This window comes from Pteropus alecto, unplaced genomic scaffold (assembly GCF_000325575.1).
Source record: "Pteropus alecto unplaced genomic scaffold, ASM32557v1 scaffold104, whole genome shotgun sequence".
NCBI classification, from domain to species: Eukaryota; Metazoa; Chordata; class Mammalia; order Chiroptera; family Pteropodidae; genus Pteropus; species Pteropus alecto.
In genome coordinates this window covers 3,804,612-3,826,586 of record NW_006436664.1, presented here as the reverse complement: position 1 = coordinate 3,826,586, position 21,975 = coordinate 3,804,612, and the positions used below count along the sequence as shown (strand labels likewise).

The following is a 21,975-nucleotide window of genomic DNA, read 5'->3' as shown; positions in this document are numbered from 1 at the left end:
TTGCATTTTACTCTTTAGGCCTATTAGCATTTTTGCTTTTTGTGAAAGGTCTAAGTTCTCTGTCTAGATTCTTTTTTTTTTTCTCTTATGGGCATCATCTGTTGAAAACGGGCTATCCCTTGTTTGTTGAATTGCCTTTGCTCCTTTTTCAAAGATCAGTTGACAATATTTGTGTAAGGCTATTATTTTTTGTTGCTCTATTTGTCTATTCTTTCAACAATATAATGCTGTCTTGATTGCTTATGGTCTTATCGCAAATCTTGAAATTGGGTGGTGTCAGTCCTCTAATTTTGTTCTCCTTCAGTATTGAGTTGGCTGTTCTGGATCTTTTGCCTCTCCATATAAACTTTAGAATCAGTTTGTCAACATCTACAAAATAATTTGCTAGAATTTTGATTGGAATTGCATTGAATTCATTGATCAAGTTGGGAAGAGTTGACATTTATTAATACTGAGTCTTTTTATCCATGCACATGGAATATCTCTCCATTTAATTAGGCCTTCTTTGATTTCTTTCATCAGAGTTTTCTTCATATAGAACCTATACGTATTTTGTTAAATTTATATCTAAATATTTCATTTTTGGGGTGATAGTAAATAGTATTGTGTTTTAATTTTAAATTGTAGTTGTTAACTGCCGCTACATGGGAAAGCAATTGACTTTATATTAACCTTGTATGTAGCAACCTTGCTGTAATTGCTTATTAGTTCCGGGGGTTTTGTTTTTATTTCTTGTTTTTGTTGAGTCTTTGAGATTTCCTACATAGACAGTCATGTCATTTGTGAACAAAGCCAGTTTTATGCCTTCCATCCTAATCTGTCTACCTTTTATTTCCTTTTCTTGTCTTATTTCATTAGCTAGGATTTACAGTACTGTGTTAAATAGGAGATGTGAGAGGAGACATCTGATCTTTGGGGCAAAGCATTTATTTTCTCCCGTTAAGTATGATATTAGCTTCAGGTTTTTTGTAAACATTCTATATCAAGTTGAGGAATTTTTTCTCTATTCCTAGTTTGCTGAGAATTTCTTTTAGCATTTTGGCAACAGCTGCTTCTGTGTTTATTGATGTGATTAAATTATTTTTCCCTTTAGACTGTTTTGCGATGAACTACATTAATAGATTTTTTAATGTTGAACCAGCCTTGTATACCTGGAACAAACCCCACTTGGTCTTAGTACATAATTCTTTATCTGTTTTATTGGCTTTGATTTCCTAATATTTTGTTGAGGATTTTTACATTTATATTCATAAGAGATATTAGTTTGACAAGTTTTCCTTTCTTGTGTCTTTATCTGGTTTTGATATTAGGATAATGCTGAATTCATAGATTGAGTTAGAAAGTGTTTCCTCTGCTTCTTCTTTCTGGAAGAGAATGCAGAAAATTGGTATCATTTCTTCCTTTGATGTTTGATGAATCCATCTGGGCCTGGTGCTTTCTTTTTTGGAATGTTACTAATTATTGATTCAGTTTCTTTAATAAATAAAGATTTATTCAGATCATTTATTTCTCCTGTGTGAGTTTTGATAGTTTGTATTATACAAGGAATTTGGTCCATTTCATCTAAGTTATGAAATTTATGGATATAGAGTTGTTCATAGCATTCATTTATGATCCTTTTAATTTCCCTGAAATCAATAGTGATGACTTCTCATTTCTGATATTAGTAATTTGTGTCTTCTCTCTTTTTTTCCCCCCTTGGTTAGCCTACCTAGAGGTTTATCCATTTTATTGATTGTGATAGGCCAAAAATGGGCTCCCAAAAGATATTCACATTAAATCACTGGAACCTTAAGAGTGTTACCTTACTTGGCAAAAGATGTGATTAAGTTAAGGAATTTGAGAAAAGGAGCTTATCTGGATTATCAAGATAGGTCCTAAATGCAATCATATGTCTGCTTATAAAAAAGAGGCAGAGGGAGTTTTGAGAGAGACACAAAAAGGAAAAAGTTATGTGAAGAGATTGTAGAGATGCAGCCGCGAGCTAAGGAATAAATACATACTCTTTTTAAATGCCCACAGAACATATATATACAAAGATAGATCATATTCTGAGTCATAATACAAACCTCAATTAATTTAAAAGAACTGAAATCGTACTGACTGCAGTAGAAACAAAACAGAAATCAGTAACACTTGGAAACAAATCTTCAAACACTTGGAAACTAAACGAAACATTTCTAAATAATCTATGAGTCAAAGAGGAATTCTCAAGGAAAAAAATTTTAAATACGTGGAAGTAAACAAAAATAAAATTCCAACGTACCCAAAGTTATGGGACACAGCTAAAGCAGTGTTGAGAGGGAAATTATAGCACTAAATGCATACATTAGGAAAATTGGAAATGTATCAAATCAACAATCTTAAGCTCCTACCTCAGGAAAAATAAATGCAATGCAAGCAGAAGGAAGAAAATAACAGAAGATGAACATAAAAGCCTCAGAGAAAAGACACATTACCAATATCAGGAGTGAAACAGAGGATATCACTGTAGACTTTGCAGACATAAAACTGATAAGGGATTACTATGGACAACTCTATACAGATAAAAATGGCAATTTAGAAATAATGGACCATTTTCTCAAAAAACATTGACTATTGATACATGCAACAACCTGGATGAGTTCCCAGAGAATTATGCTGAGTGAAAAAAAGACAATCCTAAAAGTAACTTTCCATTTATATGACACTCTTAAAATGACATTATAGAAAGAGGAAACAGCTTAGTGGTTATTAGGGTTTAAGGAGGGAATGGGGATGATAGGGAACTCAGGAAACATGAGGGATCCTTGTGATAATGTAACTGTTTTGTATCTTGACTGTATTAATGTCGATTTCTTGGTGGTTCTGTTAATACTATAATTTTATAAAAAGTTACCATTGGGAGAAAGTGAGTTAAGGATCCCAGGGATCTTTCTGTATTATTTCTTGCAACTGCATATGAATCTACAATGATCTCAATACAAAAAGTTTATTTTAAAAATATTCTCCAAAAATGGAATAGACTGGAATATGGGTGAGGGAAAGCGGTAGAGCATATATATGGGGTCGCACATTAAGATAAGGAGAAAAGGAAGAGAAATAAAATTGATCTGATTCTTTTAATATTGCTAGAGCCTGCTTGTTCAAATGGAGCATGTAAGCAATGATGTTCAATAAACACTTTTATATATCCCTCCTATAGAGAAGCCACTGTGTGAGGCCCAAGAAGAAAACAAAGAATAAAACACACTCCTTTCCTTCAGTAGTATTAGGCTCTAGTAGAGAAGATAAAACAAGTATACAATAGCTATAAAGGATAGTAGAAAGTGATGAATGTAATATAAGGGATGTAGAAAGGGTATGGGAGCTTAGAGGAAGGAGTGTCTCCTTGGGCAGTATATGGAGCGTGACTTCATGACAGGTGTGACAATTCATCTGGATCTTGTGTAGTGATATGGTGTAGAGAGGGATAGAGAAAGAGCATTCAGCTTGAGGCATCAGGGTGAGCAATAATCCAACGTGAAAAGCGTGAGGGCATCTTCGAAGAACAGTGTATGTTTCCATTGGGCCCGAACAAAAAGTTTTCATAGGGTTGGTAGGAAGAAGTCTGAAATGGAAAGTAGAACAGAATTTTCAAGCACCTTAGATGTCAGGCTTCAACTTGGGACTTCAAACTAGAATTCCATATCCAATGAAATTACCTTCAAAAGTGAAGGAGAAATAAAAACTTTCTCTAACAGACAAAAATTGAGAGAATTTGTCATCAGTGCACCTGCCTTACAAGAAATGTTAAAAGAAGTTCTTCAGAGAAAGGACAAATAACATAGGTTAAAAACTCAGACCAAGTTAATTGATGTAGTAAACCAGGAAGTAAAAACAGACACTGTCCTCTTAGAAAATGTATACTTAGGACAAGGTAGCACATACTTCTGCCTTTCATACTTACTTTGTCTTTATTTATTTTAATTCAGTAAAAACAAGCCAAACCTGTCCCCTCTTTTTTTTTTCCAGAATGATTTGAGAATGTTATCAGTAAGTGATAAAGGTTAAGAAAACTGGTTTACTTCTCTCCCAATTCATGAAAAACCTGTAGAAACAGGCAGTTGTTTTTCATCAAAGTATTTATAAAATGTCTATGTATTGTATAAGATTTCATACAGTTAATTGTTTCTTTTAAAAGTCATGCATGTACGAATGCCTGTTCTTTGTCAGGTATTCTGATAGATATTTCCACATAGATAAGTCACCTCAATTTGTTTTCATGTTAACTCCATGAGATTTTTCTCATTTTAAAGATGAGGGAATTAATACCCAAGTAAGTAAAGTATTTTTCCCAAGGTCACACAGAGTGAATGACAGAACTAAAATTTGAATCTACTTCTTCACAATCCAAACCCAACATCTTTTCATCTCAGTTTTGGCATTTTTGACATATTAGACTGAATAATTCTTTGTTGTGGGAGGTTTGTCATCTGTAGTGTAGGTTGTTTAGCATCATCTCTGGCCTCTATCCATTAAATGCTAGCAGCATCTTCCCCTCCATTTCTGACAACCAAAAGTATCTCCAGATGTTGCAAAATGTTCCCTAAGGAACAAAATTATTCCTGGTTAAGAACTATTTGTTGTTCTACACGGTGGTACCTTCCTTCTAAATTTTTAATCCAAAAATATTTATTCAGTTTTTATAAACAGCATATATAGAACATACTGTTGGTTGACCAGTTACTGTGAATAAGAGCATATTGTAGGATGATGAGTAAAGTGATCTCATGCAAGAACTTAAGTAATAGCTGATCATGGAGACAAGAGAGGAAGCCAGGAAAAGTACCATCACAACTTGGTTTAAATGGAAAAGTACTTAGTTGCAAAAATAAGCTGAATTCATATGTGACATTACAGTTGAGAGAGAGAATTCAACAAGCAGGTAAGCAGACAAGCTGAGGAGAACATAAGCATCTGCAAGCAAAGCATAAAAGTGGGTCGGAAACCTGAAAAAATTCCAAGGTATATTAAGCTGAGGCAGTACAGAGAGTCAGGGACCAGGAAAACAGGACCACAGACATGACAGAATAGACTAGGAGACAGTAAAAGAAACACAGAAGCCACTACAGAAAGGAAATCTGTTACATGCTACTTATGGATATAATGCTCACTGAAGGGCGTTCTCAACCTTGGCCTGCTGTTGGACTCAATGTGGTGAGCAGCACAGGAGATAATGTGCAGTCTCATTTTATGTGGATTTGAATTATAATAATACAAAAGTGCTTAGTAAAACTATTTTAAAAGTCTTACTTTGTATACTAAAGTAGAAAAATTAAATTCATTAAGAATCACAAAATTTTTAAACTGGAAGAGTGAATTGAAACTTTATAATGTTACCTCATTACCTTCATGATAATCAGAGATAAGTTACCATACTATGTCAATATTGTGTGAGCCACACTATTGGTTACGTGCTTCAAAAATTCTGAGAGTCACTTAATGGCTCTTCAGTTGTTGAGTCATCATTTATTCTTACCATAACTTAAAATAGTTTCCCCATACGGTGTCATTTAAGTACCAATAAATTTAATGCTATCATGCTGAAAATGCATCTTAAGATCAATAACTTTGAAAAGAAGTTAAATGTAATATGATTCTGAAAAAAGCTAAACAATGTGGCCTTGTCATCAGTTTAGGGAAGAGAATTCTGAAGGAAAAAAGCACTAAAACAAAAATGTGCTTCAGTCGTTATAGATTTATATATACTGGGCATACATCTCCTCTACTTCGCTTTTATTCCCATAAGAAAATTTCCTTAGAATTATAAACATTCTGACTTATTGAAGTTCTTAAGGATCGAGTTCTTTCCATAAAATAAAATTGCTCTATGTAAATGGAGTATTAGTATGTTGGAATGGGGAAGTAAATCACAAGACGAAACTGAAAAAACTACAAATTATTAAGGTTAATGAGGCAGAATAACAAAGAGAGAACATCAAAATTTATCTGAGAAAGCAGTATTTGTGCTGAGACCTAATGGATGAGTAAGAGTTTGTCAGGTAGAGGAGAGAAAGGCATTTCGAACAAATGCTGCAAGCAGGATAAAGCTTGATGTGCTTGAGAAACCGAACATCTGGCTAGAGATGAGGCAGTACAGATGATACAGGGCTTTATAGCCTATGGCAAGTAGAGAGGAGTGTTCTAGCCAGGGGGAAAGACTGTGGGTTCAGATTCTGGCTCTGTTAGGTGTGTGAAGTTAAATTACCTCTCTCTGTTTGAGTTTTGTCATCAGTAAAAAAGTAGTATTGACAGGACTTTTCTTAAAGGTTGTTATGCGGTTTAATGAGTTAAAATATGTAATTTGTTTTTATCATTTTTCGAGATTTATTCTGAGTGCAATGAGATGCTATTGCAGGATTTTAAGTGACATTATATAATTTATCTTTTAAAAGATCACTCTAGCTACTGCTTCAATTTGAGAAAATCTTGATGGGAATTTAAAGATTTCAAAGTCATTTTAAATGATAAGCAGCTTTTTGAGCTTGAGAGTAGAGTCCCAGTCACATGTCCATCTGAGAGAAAAATCAAAATTGGGTATAAATTTGCCACAAAGAAAAAAAAAAATTAAATGATCGAAGACTAAGAAGCGATCAATTAGAGAATTAAGTCAGGATATCTTGATCTTAATAATGAAATTTTTAAAGCTGAATCATTAATTCTTAATAATTAATTAGTTAGGGGATACCGAAGAGTATTTTGGATATCTTAGACAAATGCAAAATTCCCAAACTAAGATGGCCCACCGTGAGTTTTAAATGAGACCATATGTGTAAGATTAAATTATAAAGGAATGGGATAGGCTTACGATTTTTACGTGGGACACAAAAAGCACTGCCATTAAAGAAACGGTGATAAATTGGACTTCAGTAAAACTAAGAATTTACATTCATCAAGAGACAATATTAAGAGAGTGAAATATCACCGCACACCTATTGGAATGTCTAATGTGTAAAAGGCTGGTGGTCCCACTCTAAGAGAGCTCGTTAGAAGAACTGGAACTCCCAAACATTGCTGATGGGAGTGTAAATTGGTACAACCACTTTGGGAAACTCTATGCGGCATCTAAGAATCTAAACATACGTACACCCTACAGAGAATTCTACTCCACAGTGTCAGTTGTATCTCAATAAAGCTAGGGAGGACAAAATGAGTACTTAGGTCCATCAAAAGATATATACAAGAATATTAATAGCTAGTAATAATAGTGAAATGGTTAAATAAATTGTGGGATATTTATATAACAGCATACTCCATAGTAATAAAAAATAACGAACTGCATGCAACAACAAGATACATCTCATAAACCTTATGTTAAGCGAAATAAGCCAGACAAAAAGTTCAAAAATAAGCAGTACTAATCTTAATAGAGGTCAGACTAGTGATTACTTTGGGGGAAGGGAATCAACGGGGAGGGAACACTGGGAGCCTTCTTCTGGGTTTATTCTGTATTTTATTCTTTACATTTTGCCCAGCTGAATAATTTAAATTGGTGCACTTTATGTAATTTAAAATGTAATTAACAATTACAATGTAAGTAATGTTTTAAAAGTAAACAATATAAACAGACTTGTCTTTTGAAAGGTTTTTGTTTTGTTTTTAGTTTCTTTCTTTCTTGAATTTTTCAAATAGAGAGTGGACTGAAGAAAATTGTAAGTTGGAACTGGAGGGATGCAGAAAGTGTTAAAAGAAATAGAAAGAGCAGGAGACAGGTGTCTTTAGACATTTGGGTTGATAGAACTGAGGAGAAATGAAACGAGATCAATAATAAGACGAAAACTACAAAGAAAGATATACCTTTTTACACTCTACAAATGTGGCACTGTACACCATTCTTATTCTGATCAATTGACCACGGTTTAGCATCAGGCTTTCTTCATCAGAACTAATTTGAATCCTGAAGTGATTTCTTTTGGAATGTTAGCTGTCCCTGTTCCAAGTGTGTCTTATTTCTACATGACACCTTCTCCAAAGTGAGCACACTGAAATATCAGACTAGATATTCGGCCAGTGCTAAAATTCCCTGACTAGCTTTTGGCAGCTTTAAAAGTTATATTACTTTCTTTCACTTTATCAATCTCTATTATATAGTTAGGTTGTTTTACTTCAGGTCTCCCATCGACATTTCTTTTGTATGCATATACTGAAGTGATTTTATTTAATAAAAAGAGAACATCTCCTGTGTGGATTTTAAATTTCCCTTATTAAATATTTATATTTTCAAAATGTCTTTATTTAATTGAGTGAGGTGCTTGGTGCCATTTCAAAATAACCTCAGGTGGTAGGTGTAATGACATATCAAAGATTTGACCTTTAGCATTTTAGGATTCTATTTATCTGCATTTTCCTCTGCATTCATTTAGTCTTAATTTATATGCTATTTCTCTGTATGATTTTATGAGTGGATGTATTTGGCATAAGATTCATTAACAAAAAGAAATATATCTGAATACATATTATTCCTGTGCAGTCTGACTAGTGATTTTAACTTCATTTATATCTCACTTATGACAGGTAAAAAAATGCTTTGTGTAAGGCCAATGGGTGTTTGTACAAACTTCATTCATTCTCATTAAGTGCTCAGCCGAATAGACTCTAGATTTACTAAACTGATGCCCATTCTTGTCTCACGTCTTTGCAGTCAGCTTATTATTATATTCTTTTATTTACCTAGAGATACTTTTTCAGTTATCTGCTATTCCTTTTAAAGAAAATTGACTGTAATATTTACATTGACATAATTAAATTAACATCATGCAGCATCCTCTTATATGCCTTGGTAGCATGTATAATCATTTGTCTGGGTAGCTTTCAGCCTCAAAGCAGAGAACTAGAATAATCATCATGTATAATATTGTGACATAAAAGTTATTTTTATATAAGTGTGTCTTTATTGAGATTTTTAGTAATTTATATTTCTCACTGGAGATTTTCGTTACATGAATTATTGGCCAGTCAGCCTACATATTTATGTTTAAAATTACTCATTTTTGTGTTTTCTCAGTTTACATAAATCCTTATCCCAAGAAGAAAATCTGAAGGATCAGTTTAACCATACCCTTAGTACCTATGAAGAAGCATTAAAGAGTAGAGAGAATATTATTTTCATCACTCAACAACAAAATGAAGAACTAGCTACCCAACTGCAGCAAGCTCTGACAGATCGAGCAAACATGGAATTAGAGCTTCAGCACGCCGTGGAGGCCTCCCAGGCGGCCAGCGACAAAGTTCAGAAGTGAGTAATATGATCTTGCATTATTTCAAAAGCACAAAACAAAACAAACAAACACACTTTCTTTTAGCAACTAAACAATATATTTATTATTCATGCTGCTGGTAGTTTAAGACAAAAGTTCATTGAGCCAAATGAACTTTTTTAGACTGCCTCTCATGTCCATATTTGGGATCAAGAAGCCATTTACTTGGGAATTATAGTTACTGTGTAAGAGCAAATCATTTTTATTTAATAACTGATCTTCATCAGTTCATGAAAGCCATACTATTAAAATCATCTTACAGGTAATAGATAAAGTTATTAGCAAGGGAAGAGGCAGTCAGGCTACCAATTTAACTCATTTAGCTCCACAGTAATCTTGCTCTAGTTGAAATCATCTGTAACCTTTAATCTGAGACCACTAGACACAAGGATATGGTACAGTGAAATTAATTTTCATGTGTTGTTCTTCTGAAGTGTTCACTAACAGCTTTTCACAGTGCATAATTACATTTGCTTGTTTTCGTGTGATCTTTGCATTTTTATTAAAATTTAAATAAAGCTGCACAATCAGTCAGTCCTTAATGATAGCCAGCAAAATGTTAATGAATAACTTTTCAGAAAAAGGAGTCACTTGTTAATCTATGGGACTTGAACATTGTAGCAGAATTTTCTAAGGCAGTTTTAATGTAATAGGACTTGTCATTTTAACTGAGCCCTTCTTTATGTATTGTTAACAGTATTACATCATTCACATACCTAATTGCTTTTAATTTTTAAGATATGCCTTTTTTCTTTTTTTTTTTTCAGTTCCACAGTATAAAGAAGTAGTGATAACTTCAAGGTTTCTTATTTCTCACTACTTTTTATTTGAAAATAAGTCATCTCAACTATTTCCCCAGCATCTCTGAAATTATATGTTGGTAATAGCCCAAAGTTAGGTAAATCTATAGTCAAGACCATTTTAAAACAGATTAGGAATTTTGCACATGAATCTTTATTATCATTGTACCTTGAAACTTGTGATTTATGGTATTATATTTTTTGTAGATTTAAAGATCAGGTTTATATTCAGCCAGAAACTGTATCCAGTTATTCATAATGTTCATTAATAATCTGAGTACACCAAGACACATTTTAAATTCATTTAATTATAAATTACAAAATAGTAAGGATCTGTCAGGATCTGATTTGACAGTCAGTTGCTTAAAGTCTACAAATAATTACAAATTTTAAGTGTAATTACTTTTATATTTTTATATATGTAATCCTTTAATTTCTATATATAACTAAAATTCTCTAAAACAGTGTTTCCCAGAGAGCAATTAGCTTCTAAAAATATTTTGAAGATGTTGTCAACCTTTTGTTTTTTAGATCTCATCAACTGTTGTTATCATTTTGTAAAAGAAATAACTTTGTACACCAACATCATCTCAGATAATGCTTTAAATTGAATAAGTTTAACCCTTTGAAAAATTCACTATATTAACCACACAGATCAAAACTTTTTAACAGAATGGCACCAGTTTATGAACAGAGTTTAAAGGCAACAATTATGTCACTTACAAGAGTTAAATTTGAATTTAAATGTTAAATCTCTTATTCTAATTTTCAGCAGTAAGATCTAGATGAAATATTATCATGCTTTTCTTTCCATAATCAATCTGCTAATTTTATTTTTAATTGCCCTCAATTGGGTAGTGTATCTTTATTGCAGTTAATTCGGACCTCAGCCTATTCTGTTGGGTTTAAGAGGATAACATTCCAGGAAACCAATTTATATAATACCAATTTGTTAGATGGTATTATTATTCTCTAATCTGAAATTTCTGTTATTAGCAATTATTTTTGAAGCGCCTTTATAAATATATTCGTGTTCTGGGCGATAATTACAATTTAAACTAAAAACATCTATATTTTCTCTTTTCCCTTCACAACCAAATTTCTTTTTTTTCTTACAGTGATTATTATTTTTATTATTAATATCAGTCAATGTATGTTCTTAGATAAGATTCTTTTGAATAGGAAAAGCTAAAATAAAAACTAAAATCTACCCTCACTAGCTCAAGAAAAAGGTAGTGTTGGGCGAGCTAAGGTGGTGGCTGCCAAATTTTTTGAATAACTGATCTGTACTATCTCAAATTTTTCAATTCCCATTTGCTCCTCTGTTGTTCAGTACACTATGGCCAGCTAGATATTATACTCAATTGTTGTTCTTAAGATGACCAATGATTTCCTAACTGTTAAATTCAATGCCCCATTTGTAATTATATTTTTATTATAAAACTGATATGATCATGGTAAAAAAATAAGTAAAGATGCTCATGTATCTTCAGCAGTATAGCCTATTGGTTTAAAAGCTCACGCTCCAGATTCAGAATGCATAGGTATGTGAACTTGGACATTTTATTTCAAAACACTGTGCTGATGTGGACAATAATATTTCTACCTCATAATGTTATAAGAATTAGATGAAATAATACATGTAATGCTTTTAGAACAGTGCACGTTGCGTAGTCCCTCCTTCTCGTCATTTCAGTCCAAACTGCACTGTCTTCTTCAGAAAGACTCTGCCTTTTCAAGACTGAATGCCTTTTTATATGTTGGTCCCTTGTTTAGAGCCTTTTGCCTTTTTCCCCCATGAGAAACTTATTCATCTTATGAGATTCAGTGCAGCATAGAAAATAGAGACAGGCTTTGCAGTCTAGTGAGACAGACCTGTGTTTGAATCCCTGCTTTCTTACTTATTTCCTGTGAGATTTGGGGCAAATTACTTAACCCTCGGAAGCAAAAGTTCCTCAGTTAAAAAATTCAGACAAGAATACCGGCTTCGCAGGCAGAGTCGATGTGAGGAGCAAACTGGATAGCATGTAAAATGCCTAGTTCAGTGCCAGTTACTTTATCATAGGCATTCTATAAATTATAGTATTAGTATCACCATATTCATCAAACTAGCAAGACCAGTTCGATTTCCTCTTCTCTACAAAATCTCCAACGCCCTAGAAAGTTAAATCACTCCTTTCTGTCGGATATCATAGTATTTTTGCTGAAAATTACTCCCTTGAAAATAAAAGCCTTCCCCATTTTCCTCTGTTTCCTGTCTCAGTTAATGGTCTTCAGCAATTTCAACACTGTCCTTGTTCCCTCACTCTTTCTTACCATTCACATTTACTTTGCCGTAATCCCTATTTTGTCTACTATCTGAGTATCTCCTGATTCCTTCCACCCCATCCTCACTTGATAATTACATTAATTCAAGCCCTCATCATCTCTCATCTAGACTATTGAGATAATCATAAAACTAGTTTACATGCCTGTAACTCTCTCAAGGTTATCTTTCTCACTCCTAGAGTTGATTTTTCTAAAACAAAAATCAGATTATATTACTTTCCTATTTAACATCTTTCAGGGGCTCTTCCTCTCCTACAAGTTAAAGTATAAACAACTGAGCATGACATATGAGGCCATCAGTAGCCTTCTCCCATTTTTCTGGTATTATTCCCTACCACAATGTCTCTGCACATGTGCTTGCTTCTTTTTAGAACATATTTTTCCCTTTTAGTACCTGGCCAAATTTTTGTTACTCGTTAAAGTCCAGTTTAAATGTTATCCCTACAATGTTTCTTTATTATTTCATTCTTTATTGTGTTCACAATACTTAGTCCCTACCTTTATTAGAGACCTTAATCATCTAGGTGTTATAATTGTTTTGTATATCTGTTTCCTATCTACCCCACTCCCTGCAAAGTTACCCATCATTGAACTTTCCCAAGACATGGACAGTGTTCTATTCATCTTTTTACTTCCATGTTCTCCAGATACTTGCACGATGCCTGCCGTAAGGTAGGCGCTTCATAATTGCTTATGAACAAATGAACTAGAACAATTTAATAGTGGGATGGAATGACAGAGCAAATTAAAAGCACATCAAGTCAGGAGTACACAGGAAAATTTCAGATATACTTTGATCTGCTTTGAGCCCTAGATAAAATGTTTTTATCCCAACCCAGTACCCAGAGCTTACCAGCTTCGTAGAAAAGTATGGTCCTTCTTGCCTACCTCCCTTGCTGGCACCCCTATTCTTTTCACTCTCTTAAGAGTTAGGGTCTCTTACTTCCTAGTGATCAGCTTTTAACCCTTGTCCTAACTTGTCCACCAACTTCCATTGAGTTCAATTACATTAAAAAGACTTGAAATCTTCAATAATAGTAGAGAGAGACCACATACTCTTTCTAATAATTGTAGAATTTTAAATTTGTAGTTTGCTTTATTTCAGAATCAAAAAATTTCTTCGATTTTTTAACCTATAGGAGTTAACTAGAAGGAGAAGTTGTACAGAACTAACATCTATAAGTCAGTCAATATTTATAGGCAGATAGTCACTTACAGAGTAAAATGTAATGAATGCCAGACCACATTACCCCAAAATAGCTTCTTGGCCCAGGTGTCATAAAGCCTGAAGTTTCACCAGCAAAAATTCATTCCCTTGGGTTAAGCATTACCGTCCTTATGTATGTCTCTTTAAAAAAATGTGTATACTTTTGGAAGAAGAGCACATTGTGATTTAGCTTTTAAATTGCTCTTTTGATGCACTTGGATGCACTTGGTTTGGGAGAGTTAATGTGAAGGTAAAGGGAACTAAAGAGCAAGTTAAAAGCACAGGAGCTTTGTAAGAAAAACTCAATAGTTTTGCCAAGGACCAGCCATGATTCTTCATTTGTTAAAGAGAGCACTGACACACTAATTCATTAATCAATGTTTTTACCATCACAAGAGATTTAAAATTCGGTGGTTATTTATGCTACATTTTATTTTCTATTTGTCTTTCCATCTACAGATATGTTTCTTATGTCCTAGAAGAAAAGTTTTCCAAAGGATTTTTAAAATATATTTTACTATACTTAACATGCCTAAACTACACATAGTTACTGAAAATAAAAGTGTTTATGACCTGACTTAAGAGATCAGAAAATCTATCAAAGATTTGAGTTTTGCAATGAAATAACTTTCGTCGCATGCGAGCTTTACTGTGGGCCATATTTACATGATATGATTCGAATTCCCTTATAAACTGCAGCTATATAATGAATATATTGGACAAAAAAATGCAGGGAAAAAATTGTATACTTTTAAACAAATTTTCAAGAAAAAAGTATCACCTCTTTAGAATTTCTTTCTATACCTTTCTTTTAAAAAATCAGTTACTTAAAAGTTGCATGTGTTCTGATAATTTTTAATTGCATAATTGAAGTGTCAAAGATCACTTTAAAACATTTTATTTTGAAATATAGGGCATACTGCATCTTTTAAGTGGTATTGACAGAAAAAAAAATAAAGTAGAACATGTAAAGCTAACAGAAAGTCTTTCCCTGCCTTTTGGCCAAATACTGGTTTCTGTGAAGAAGTTGAGGTTACAAAGAAACTGTGAATTCTCAGCCTGGTTTCCCTGCTGATGAGTAAGAGCTGTCTGTAGTTCTCTTCGAGGTGTCAGGGGAGTCGCCATAGTGTCACACAAGAGTTCTTAGAGTAGAGCAAACATACTTTCCACAAACTCAGCTGCTTAATCTGTTTGCAGGTTGAATTATAAAACAGGGTGGACAACTCTGGGTACTGGGAAGGGGGAATGGGGCATTTCCACAGTTTCTTGATTTAAAACAGAAAAAAAAAAAGCCTGCTATTTTAAAGAAAAGAAAAGCCTACGATTTTCATTAAAAGGCTTTACCAAACTTTTTAAGTTTTATTGCAGGCTCCCGAATGGGATTTTAACTATAACGAAAAATAATTGTACTAAAATAGTCTTACATAGTCTAATATGAAAGACATCAGAGAATTTTTTCTAATTGCATTATCTTTTCATTAAAATTATTCTGCTTCTTGCCAACTTTACCTGTGATATTTTTCCTATAAGTTCTTGGTTGGACTATAAGTAGCAAGGTAATCAATATTAGACATGTCCGAACACTTTTAAATACTTGTCGATTGAATCCAAGAATAAGTTTCATAAATTCTCACCTCAGCATAAGATTTAAATCAATGTTTAATATAATGTTGAAAGTTGACTTTGGTTAGTATTACTAAAAATGGGAGGATTTTAAACTTTTCTTAAATTGATCTTCAGAACGTTTTTTTTGTTTGAGAGTTAAAAGCTCTGTGAAATATGAAACCTAAATAAGTCAAATAGTTTATTTGTGAAAGTTTATGTACAGTTGAGCTCCCCAACCAGCTTTATAAGGCACATTCTAAATCTAGATCTAATCAGATATAGCTTTATTGTCATTTATATGTGGAAGGTGGACTCAGATGACTCCTAAGCAATCATTGTAAGGTGTACAGCATCTAACATGCTTAATTAATTCTCGAACACATGATAATGCTTTTAAGAATTTAATATTCTGGATTTGTAAATCATAATGTCTTTAAATTAAATACATATTTAACTTATGAAATACACATCTTGTTCCACTCTATCAAACAAGTATGTATTTTATAAAAAATCTAATTCCATTACATATTTGTATAGTGAATCCCCTTTCTCATCCATTGAGTATATAAAGTAGGTTTATTTAGAGCTAATTTTATTATATAGCAATACCTACCACGTTTGATTGATATATAATTATATTCATTTCTCTATAAAAACTAAAGAATTTGGGCTTACACCTTGCTTTAGGAAATATCCCCTTTTAACATGAAAAAGAAACATAATTTTAATTGTCTGGCTCATTCCTTTTTAACCAAGGAAGGATTAAGGTAGGATTATTAAAATTGGAGCCTAACCCAGAATTTGAGAAATTCCAATAAAGTGGAAACTGAAGGATCCCAGGCTAAAGAAGAAAGGGGATTCTCTAAACCTAAGAATCAGCACTTCTCCTGATACGTTCCCTTTTATAGTTAACTTTATGGAATGAACCACAAAGAGCATGAAAGTAAGGATTAAAAAGTTAAATTATCGCATGGGTTCTTATATTTGATGATCTGCTTCTTCATCAGAACCTATCTTTCTTTCAATAGGTGATCTAGAGCTAGCTAGTATATATGTCTACTAATGTAAATAAAACATGTTTAAGATGAGCACGATGGAGAGGAATGAGATAAAAAGAACAAAAGTAAAATATGAGAGAGATCCATACTGTTTAGGTTTAAGACTAAATATAATGCAGGCATTTTTGTCGTTTTTCATTAATCCCAGTGTTATAGTAATTAAAAGTCAGATATGGAGCTCCTATTATTTTAGGGAGATTATAGGATCCACCTAATGGTGATCATGTACATTTTAACTAGAAAAATGACAGGCTAAAAATAAATAAATAAATATAACCAGAGTTCTTATACCTCAGAGACATGTGATTTTCACACATGTACATGAGTTCTAAATTTCTAAGAGTGGCCAAACGCTCTAACAAGTATCCTTTTCCTTGGTTCTGTTGTCAGCTCCATTTAAAAATCTTCTTACTCTTTAACTTTTGTCAGACTACATAACTCCTAGTTTCTTCTGTGAAGATAGGTGAACTCCATCTTACCTGAGAATAGTTTTAGAATTGATAAAAATAAGATATATAAAGTTATTAGAACATCCTTGGAAGGTAACAGTAGCACTAACCACTAGTGTATTTTAGAATACTTTGTTGTCATAAGGGGAAAAAGGAAGGTATTATAGAAATTAGATTTTTAGAAGTTTTCATCATTCTTGCTTGAATTTGCTCAACTTCATCATACTTGATAATTCGCTCAGAACGTCCTGCTTTGCTTTTTCTATTAAACACATAGAAGATCAGATAAAATGTATCTCTCTGTTAATGTAGAAACTGTCTACATTTTTATATAAATCAGGATCTGATTTTCTTTTAATAAGTCCTTGCTACGCTCATCTCAAGTCTGATGGACACTTCTTACTAAGTATAGTCTTTATTTTAAAAATATAATTGGAAAGAAACTAAATCGTACCCCAGAGCAAGTAGAAATACAAATTTCACTTGGATTCTGAGATTCCATGTTTGATTATTTCTCCTCATTTGGTCAGAGATTTGCCCATGTGCATATTTGGCCCTGGATAAATATAGAATGAAAGAATCATCTGTTTATTTCATTGTAACTTTGTCTCATGGTGAAATCATAAATGTTGTCCATAGGTAAACTTCATTCTTGATCATTTACATTTAAAGAGAAAAAAATCATCCTGTGACAATGTAACATATTTTCGTGGTTGAGAGGCATCTTCTTTCTTCCTTTATTATTATGTATTCTTCAACAACTCAACAGAAACAGTTTCTTTTTCAGTTCTTAACCTAAGTATAAAAAATAGTTATGCTACTATAGATTACTTCATTAGGTATTTCTGTTGAAAGACTGACTAAAAGTGAAAAATAGGAATCCAAATGTTACATAATAAACAGTATGTTGAAACTTAATAAACTTACTAATTTTAATTTTTTTACTGCTTTGACATCTATACCATTCTAACTAATAGTTCTTGGAACATCATCATTATTTGACTTTTTCCTCTGTGGCATTTAACAGTATTCTAAAAGCATGTGAAAGCATATGTTATTTCTCTTTATGTTACCATTCGCCACTTGAAAAGCTACATAATGGTAAAAATAGCATGCAAACATATTTAAAATCTTGAAACATCTTCCTTAAATTAAACTAGTCTGCCTCCTGAGCTATGTGTATTTCACATTAGTCTTCCCAGAAGTTCTCTACTAGTGACTGGAGGGCCTGATCTTTCCCAGGACGATGAGAGTAGCACAGTTCAAGAACAAGAATGAATCTCTGTATAATCACACCACAATGTGAGGTGACCCTAAGACAGAGAATTGATCAGATACACATATGGGTTTTAGGAAGACTTTCTGATGCTCTTTTTTAACACAGCTGTGAGAAGAATGTGGCTAAGACCCAATAGTCATTCTTGAGTAGAGCTGGCAAAGGAAACCATGAGGAGAAGAGAATTTAACACATGGGTGTAAGAGAGTACGGCTTCATTGATGGGATCTGAGGGGAATGCCTAATGACTGGAAGAATCAAACTTGGCAATGAAAACACAAAGCTCTTTTCATCAATTCAAACGCAGACTCTAAAGCTGCAGATGGTCACCTCCAGCCTTGTCTATTCAGTGTGAGGTTTTATAAAATGGCACTTTGGTGAATACTAATAGATCAAAACAAAGATTTAATAACGTAAAGATGTGGTGTTCATTTTTAAATGAGTATACAGGTCAGTGTCTCAGAAAAGGATAAAAAAGAGTACTTTCTATATGTGGGTCTAAAGTCTTTTTGTTATTTTTCAATTTCAAAAATAAACGACATTTATCTTCAAAAATAAATGGCAAATGTACAGATTGTGTTTTATGGAAAACAGTTTACATTTTGAAAAAGAGACTAAAATCAGGGCTAGTAGTTACTGTCATTGATTTCATTGCCTCTGTTTGAGGACTCACAATTTATAATGTTTGTTGATGTTTTCCTTTAATATTTGCTTGAAGCTCACTTGATAGGATAAATATGTTGCCATTCTCAAGGATGAATCAATCTAATTAAAAATTTTAGGCCAAAGTATTTTATACATGGAATAGAACTTTTTTTTACCTTTACAGAGAATGCAAAGAAACATTATTTAGTACAAAGGAAGCCTTTGAACTTTAATGCAGTCTTGAAATTATATTTTTGCTACTTTACATTTGATTTTCTAAGATTTTAGAAATTAATAATAACTGTTTATATATTAAAAGGTATTTCACTGTATTCAACTTGTAACTTATGCCTACATAACTGAATCTTACTTTAAATTAAAATACGGTGAATTTTTTCCAGAATAAATTTTATTTAGACTTGGTTAGCACTTTATAGTTTGTAAAATTCTTGAGCTAAACCCAAACAAATTAACCTTAATTATCCAAAATAAGTTTAAAAGATGAACTTAAATAACTTATTGATAGCTTTCATATTTCTACTATTTGTGAAGCAAATATAATGGGTAAATTTGTTCCAAAATACTTTTATCTAGTAAATGACACTAACATATAATAAATTAAAAGGTAGAATTGAAAGTTAAAGGGGCGGCAACTTAGTATCTAGCAGAAATATCAGTGAACTAACAGGTCCATTGACTGTCGTAAATTAGGTATGTACAAGTCATTAAATTGTGTTTCTTCTTAGTTTCCTCATCTGGAAAGTAGAGCTGATATTCTTCCCCTACCTGCTTTAAACCATGGCTGTGAGGATCAAACAAGATGCAGGTGCATAAAAGTACTTAGAAGAGTATAATGTGCTCTATGAATGCAAGCTATTGGTTGAAGAATCTCTTCTACTTATACATTTTAAATAAAAATTTATAATCACCTGTTTGGAACTAGAAATAGTGAATGAGAAAAAATAATATTTTAGCCTCAGACATAATATAAATACCACGTAACTTTGGAAAAGAGCTTCTTCATATAGTTCTTGGTAACTGGAACTGAAGAGGAGTCTGTGCATTCTCAGGCATTACTAGTGAGAATGCAAAGTGTTGAAAACCCCTATAGAGGAAGATTTGATGATATCTAACAAAATTACATGTTCATTTACCCTTTGATAAGGAAAATCACTTCTAGGAACCTATCCTGAATATTAAACACTGTAAGAATTACAGTATTATTTTTAATAGCAAACAGAAACAACTCAAATAAATAGAAAAGTAATTGCGTGAACTATGGCCTATTCACATAGTGGAATACAAGGCAACTGTTAAAAAAGAGTAAGGAAGATGTCTGTAAACTAAGTATGTTCATACTTAGTTATACTACTGGTTATTAAGATTTTGAAACTATTTTATGTACATTGTTGGACTGACCACTTAAGTAAATAAATATTAGGAGCCAGAATTTTCACTATAAAACAAAGGACATTAGGTAAAAAGAAGTAATAAAATTAAATTTGAATTGAAACTATCAATATGAACTCTCGACTTTAAAAATAAGTATTTTTTCTTCGCTCTATCCGTTGGGGGGAAAAAAAAAAGGCTTTAGAAGCAGTGGACACACCTAACACTCAGATTTTAGTTTCTAAATACATTTCCCATTAAAGGGCACCAAAGCTCCTAGGACTGTAGCAGAGAAAGTACAGTGAATCTAGAATATCTTTTTGTGCCAGAAAGCAGGAAAGTACTCAAAAGCTAATAGGGTCATGTTGAAAGGACAAAGTGAACCAGCTTGAAAAGATTCCCACTGATCAAATTTGGGACAATTTATGCATTGAAAAAAAAAAAAAAGAATTGTATTTGATTCTAGAATATTTAATTGTTACATCTTAGAGTCTATAAAAGATACTAAAAAAAAGATGGAGAATAGAAAGGAAGAATCCCTTTTATACAGAAGTATGGCAGTTAATAAATATAGATAAAATGATAGAATTAGAAAATCACCTCCTTGTAACCCCCAGTGTAATTAATTAAAGCAAAGACCATCCATCAGCCACATGATGAGTTAAAAGAAGCTACTTTGGTGCTGGAATCAGTCTGTCTAGTTTGAGAAAACTTACTTAGCATATACCAAAGAGTTTAAAGTTAAAATCAGATAGGGCTTAGACATGGGGATTTAGGATGTCGAGTGCCTTCAAACAACATTTAGGGATTTATTATTAAATTTACTTTAGAAATTTTTCCTTACTCAAATATCTGTACTTATGTAAATGATAGCAGATACACCTAAACCATTCAACCTTTTATCAAAATTCATCTTTTAAAGAAACTCACTACAATGTAAAGAAGTTTTGCCTTAGAGACTTTATCAATATTAGACTACGTACTGATCTTTTCTTTATTTAAATTTTGATATTTTGTTTATCATAGAGTTTTGATGTTAATTTTTATTTTTTTAAAATATCGTTTATCTTGATTAATGAGGTTTTTTTTACACTCCCTTAAATTTTTCATCTCAATTGAGTGCCTAATTCACCTCACCTTAGTTCTAGCCCTGAATGCTCTATAAAAGATGAAAAAGACTCTGATGGAAGAAAAAAAAAAACACTCCTAGTTTATCCTCATTCAAAAAATAACAACGATAGGGTGTATGTAGGGTGTTTCGTGTTCAGACATGATAATGATATAATGGAGCTGAACAACTGCATTTCTTCCCACCCTGTGGAACTTGGCCAGGTTTTTAATTATATACTGTCCAGAAAGCCTACCACTGTCTGAATTTCTCTTTCTTACTTCATGGTTATTACCTGCACCGCTTTTGTCAACTGTTATTTTGTCTTAATTTCCATCATCTGTGTGTATCAGTCATCGTATCTATCAACAGTAGGGTTGTGATTATATTTTAGACTCTAAATGTCGATTTTAATTTGAGATTATATGGTTTTTATGAATCAAAGATAAATCAGGTAGAGAAAATTACCGTGACAATGCCAGCTTAATAAGTTGAATATTACTTTTACTTTGTTGGCCTCTGTCTTGTCTGAAGTTTGGGGTTGCACTGATATATTATCCCCACTAGTCTCCCAAAGGATGTTGCCAGTCTTTTGAATTAATCTTGAATAAGGTTGATTTGTATTCTCTGTTAATCAAAATTCGAAATGTTGACATTAGAAAATTTCATTCGGTGCTAATCATATATAACTTTTATCAAAGTTAGGAAGAAAAGAATCCTACATTTTAAAGTTTAGTATCAGCCTAAAGCCCTATGAAAACAACAGTAAGTAGCTTAATAAGCCATCTTAATAAGATACCTTAAAAAAAAAGTAACCAGTTATTCTAGCTTG

At 32.6% G+C, this 21,975-nt stretch overlaps 1 protein-coding gene across 11 annotated transcripts in view; it reads left to right on the top strand.

Moving 5' to 3' along the window:
• The window catches only part of MIPOL1 (mirror-image polydactyly 1), a 260,822-nt gene that overhangs the window by 186,851 nt on the left and 51,996 nt on the right, over positions 1-21,975 (top strand). For all 11 annotated transcript variants that reach the window (XM_025047925.1, XM_006913461.3, XM_025047929.1 and 8 more), the window contains one exon: positions 9,026-9,256. In XM_025047925.1, coding sequence (XP_024903693.1) covers positions 9,026-9,256 — 231 coding nt within the window. The remainder of the gene's footprint in view (positions 1-9,025; positions 9,257-21,975) is intronic.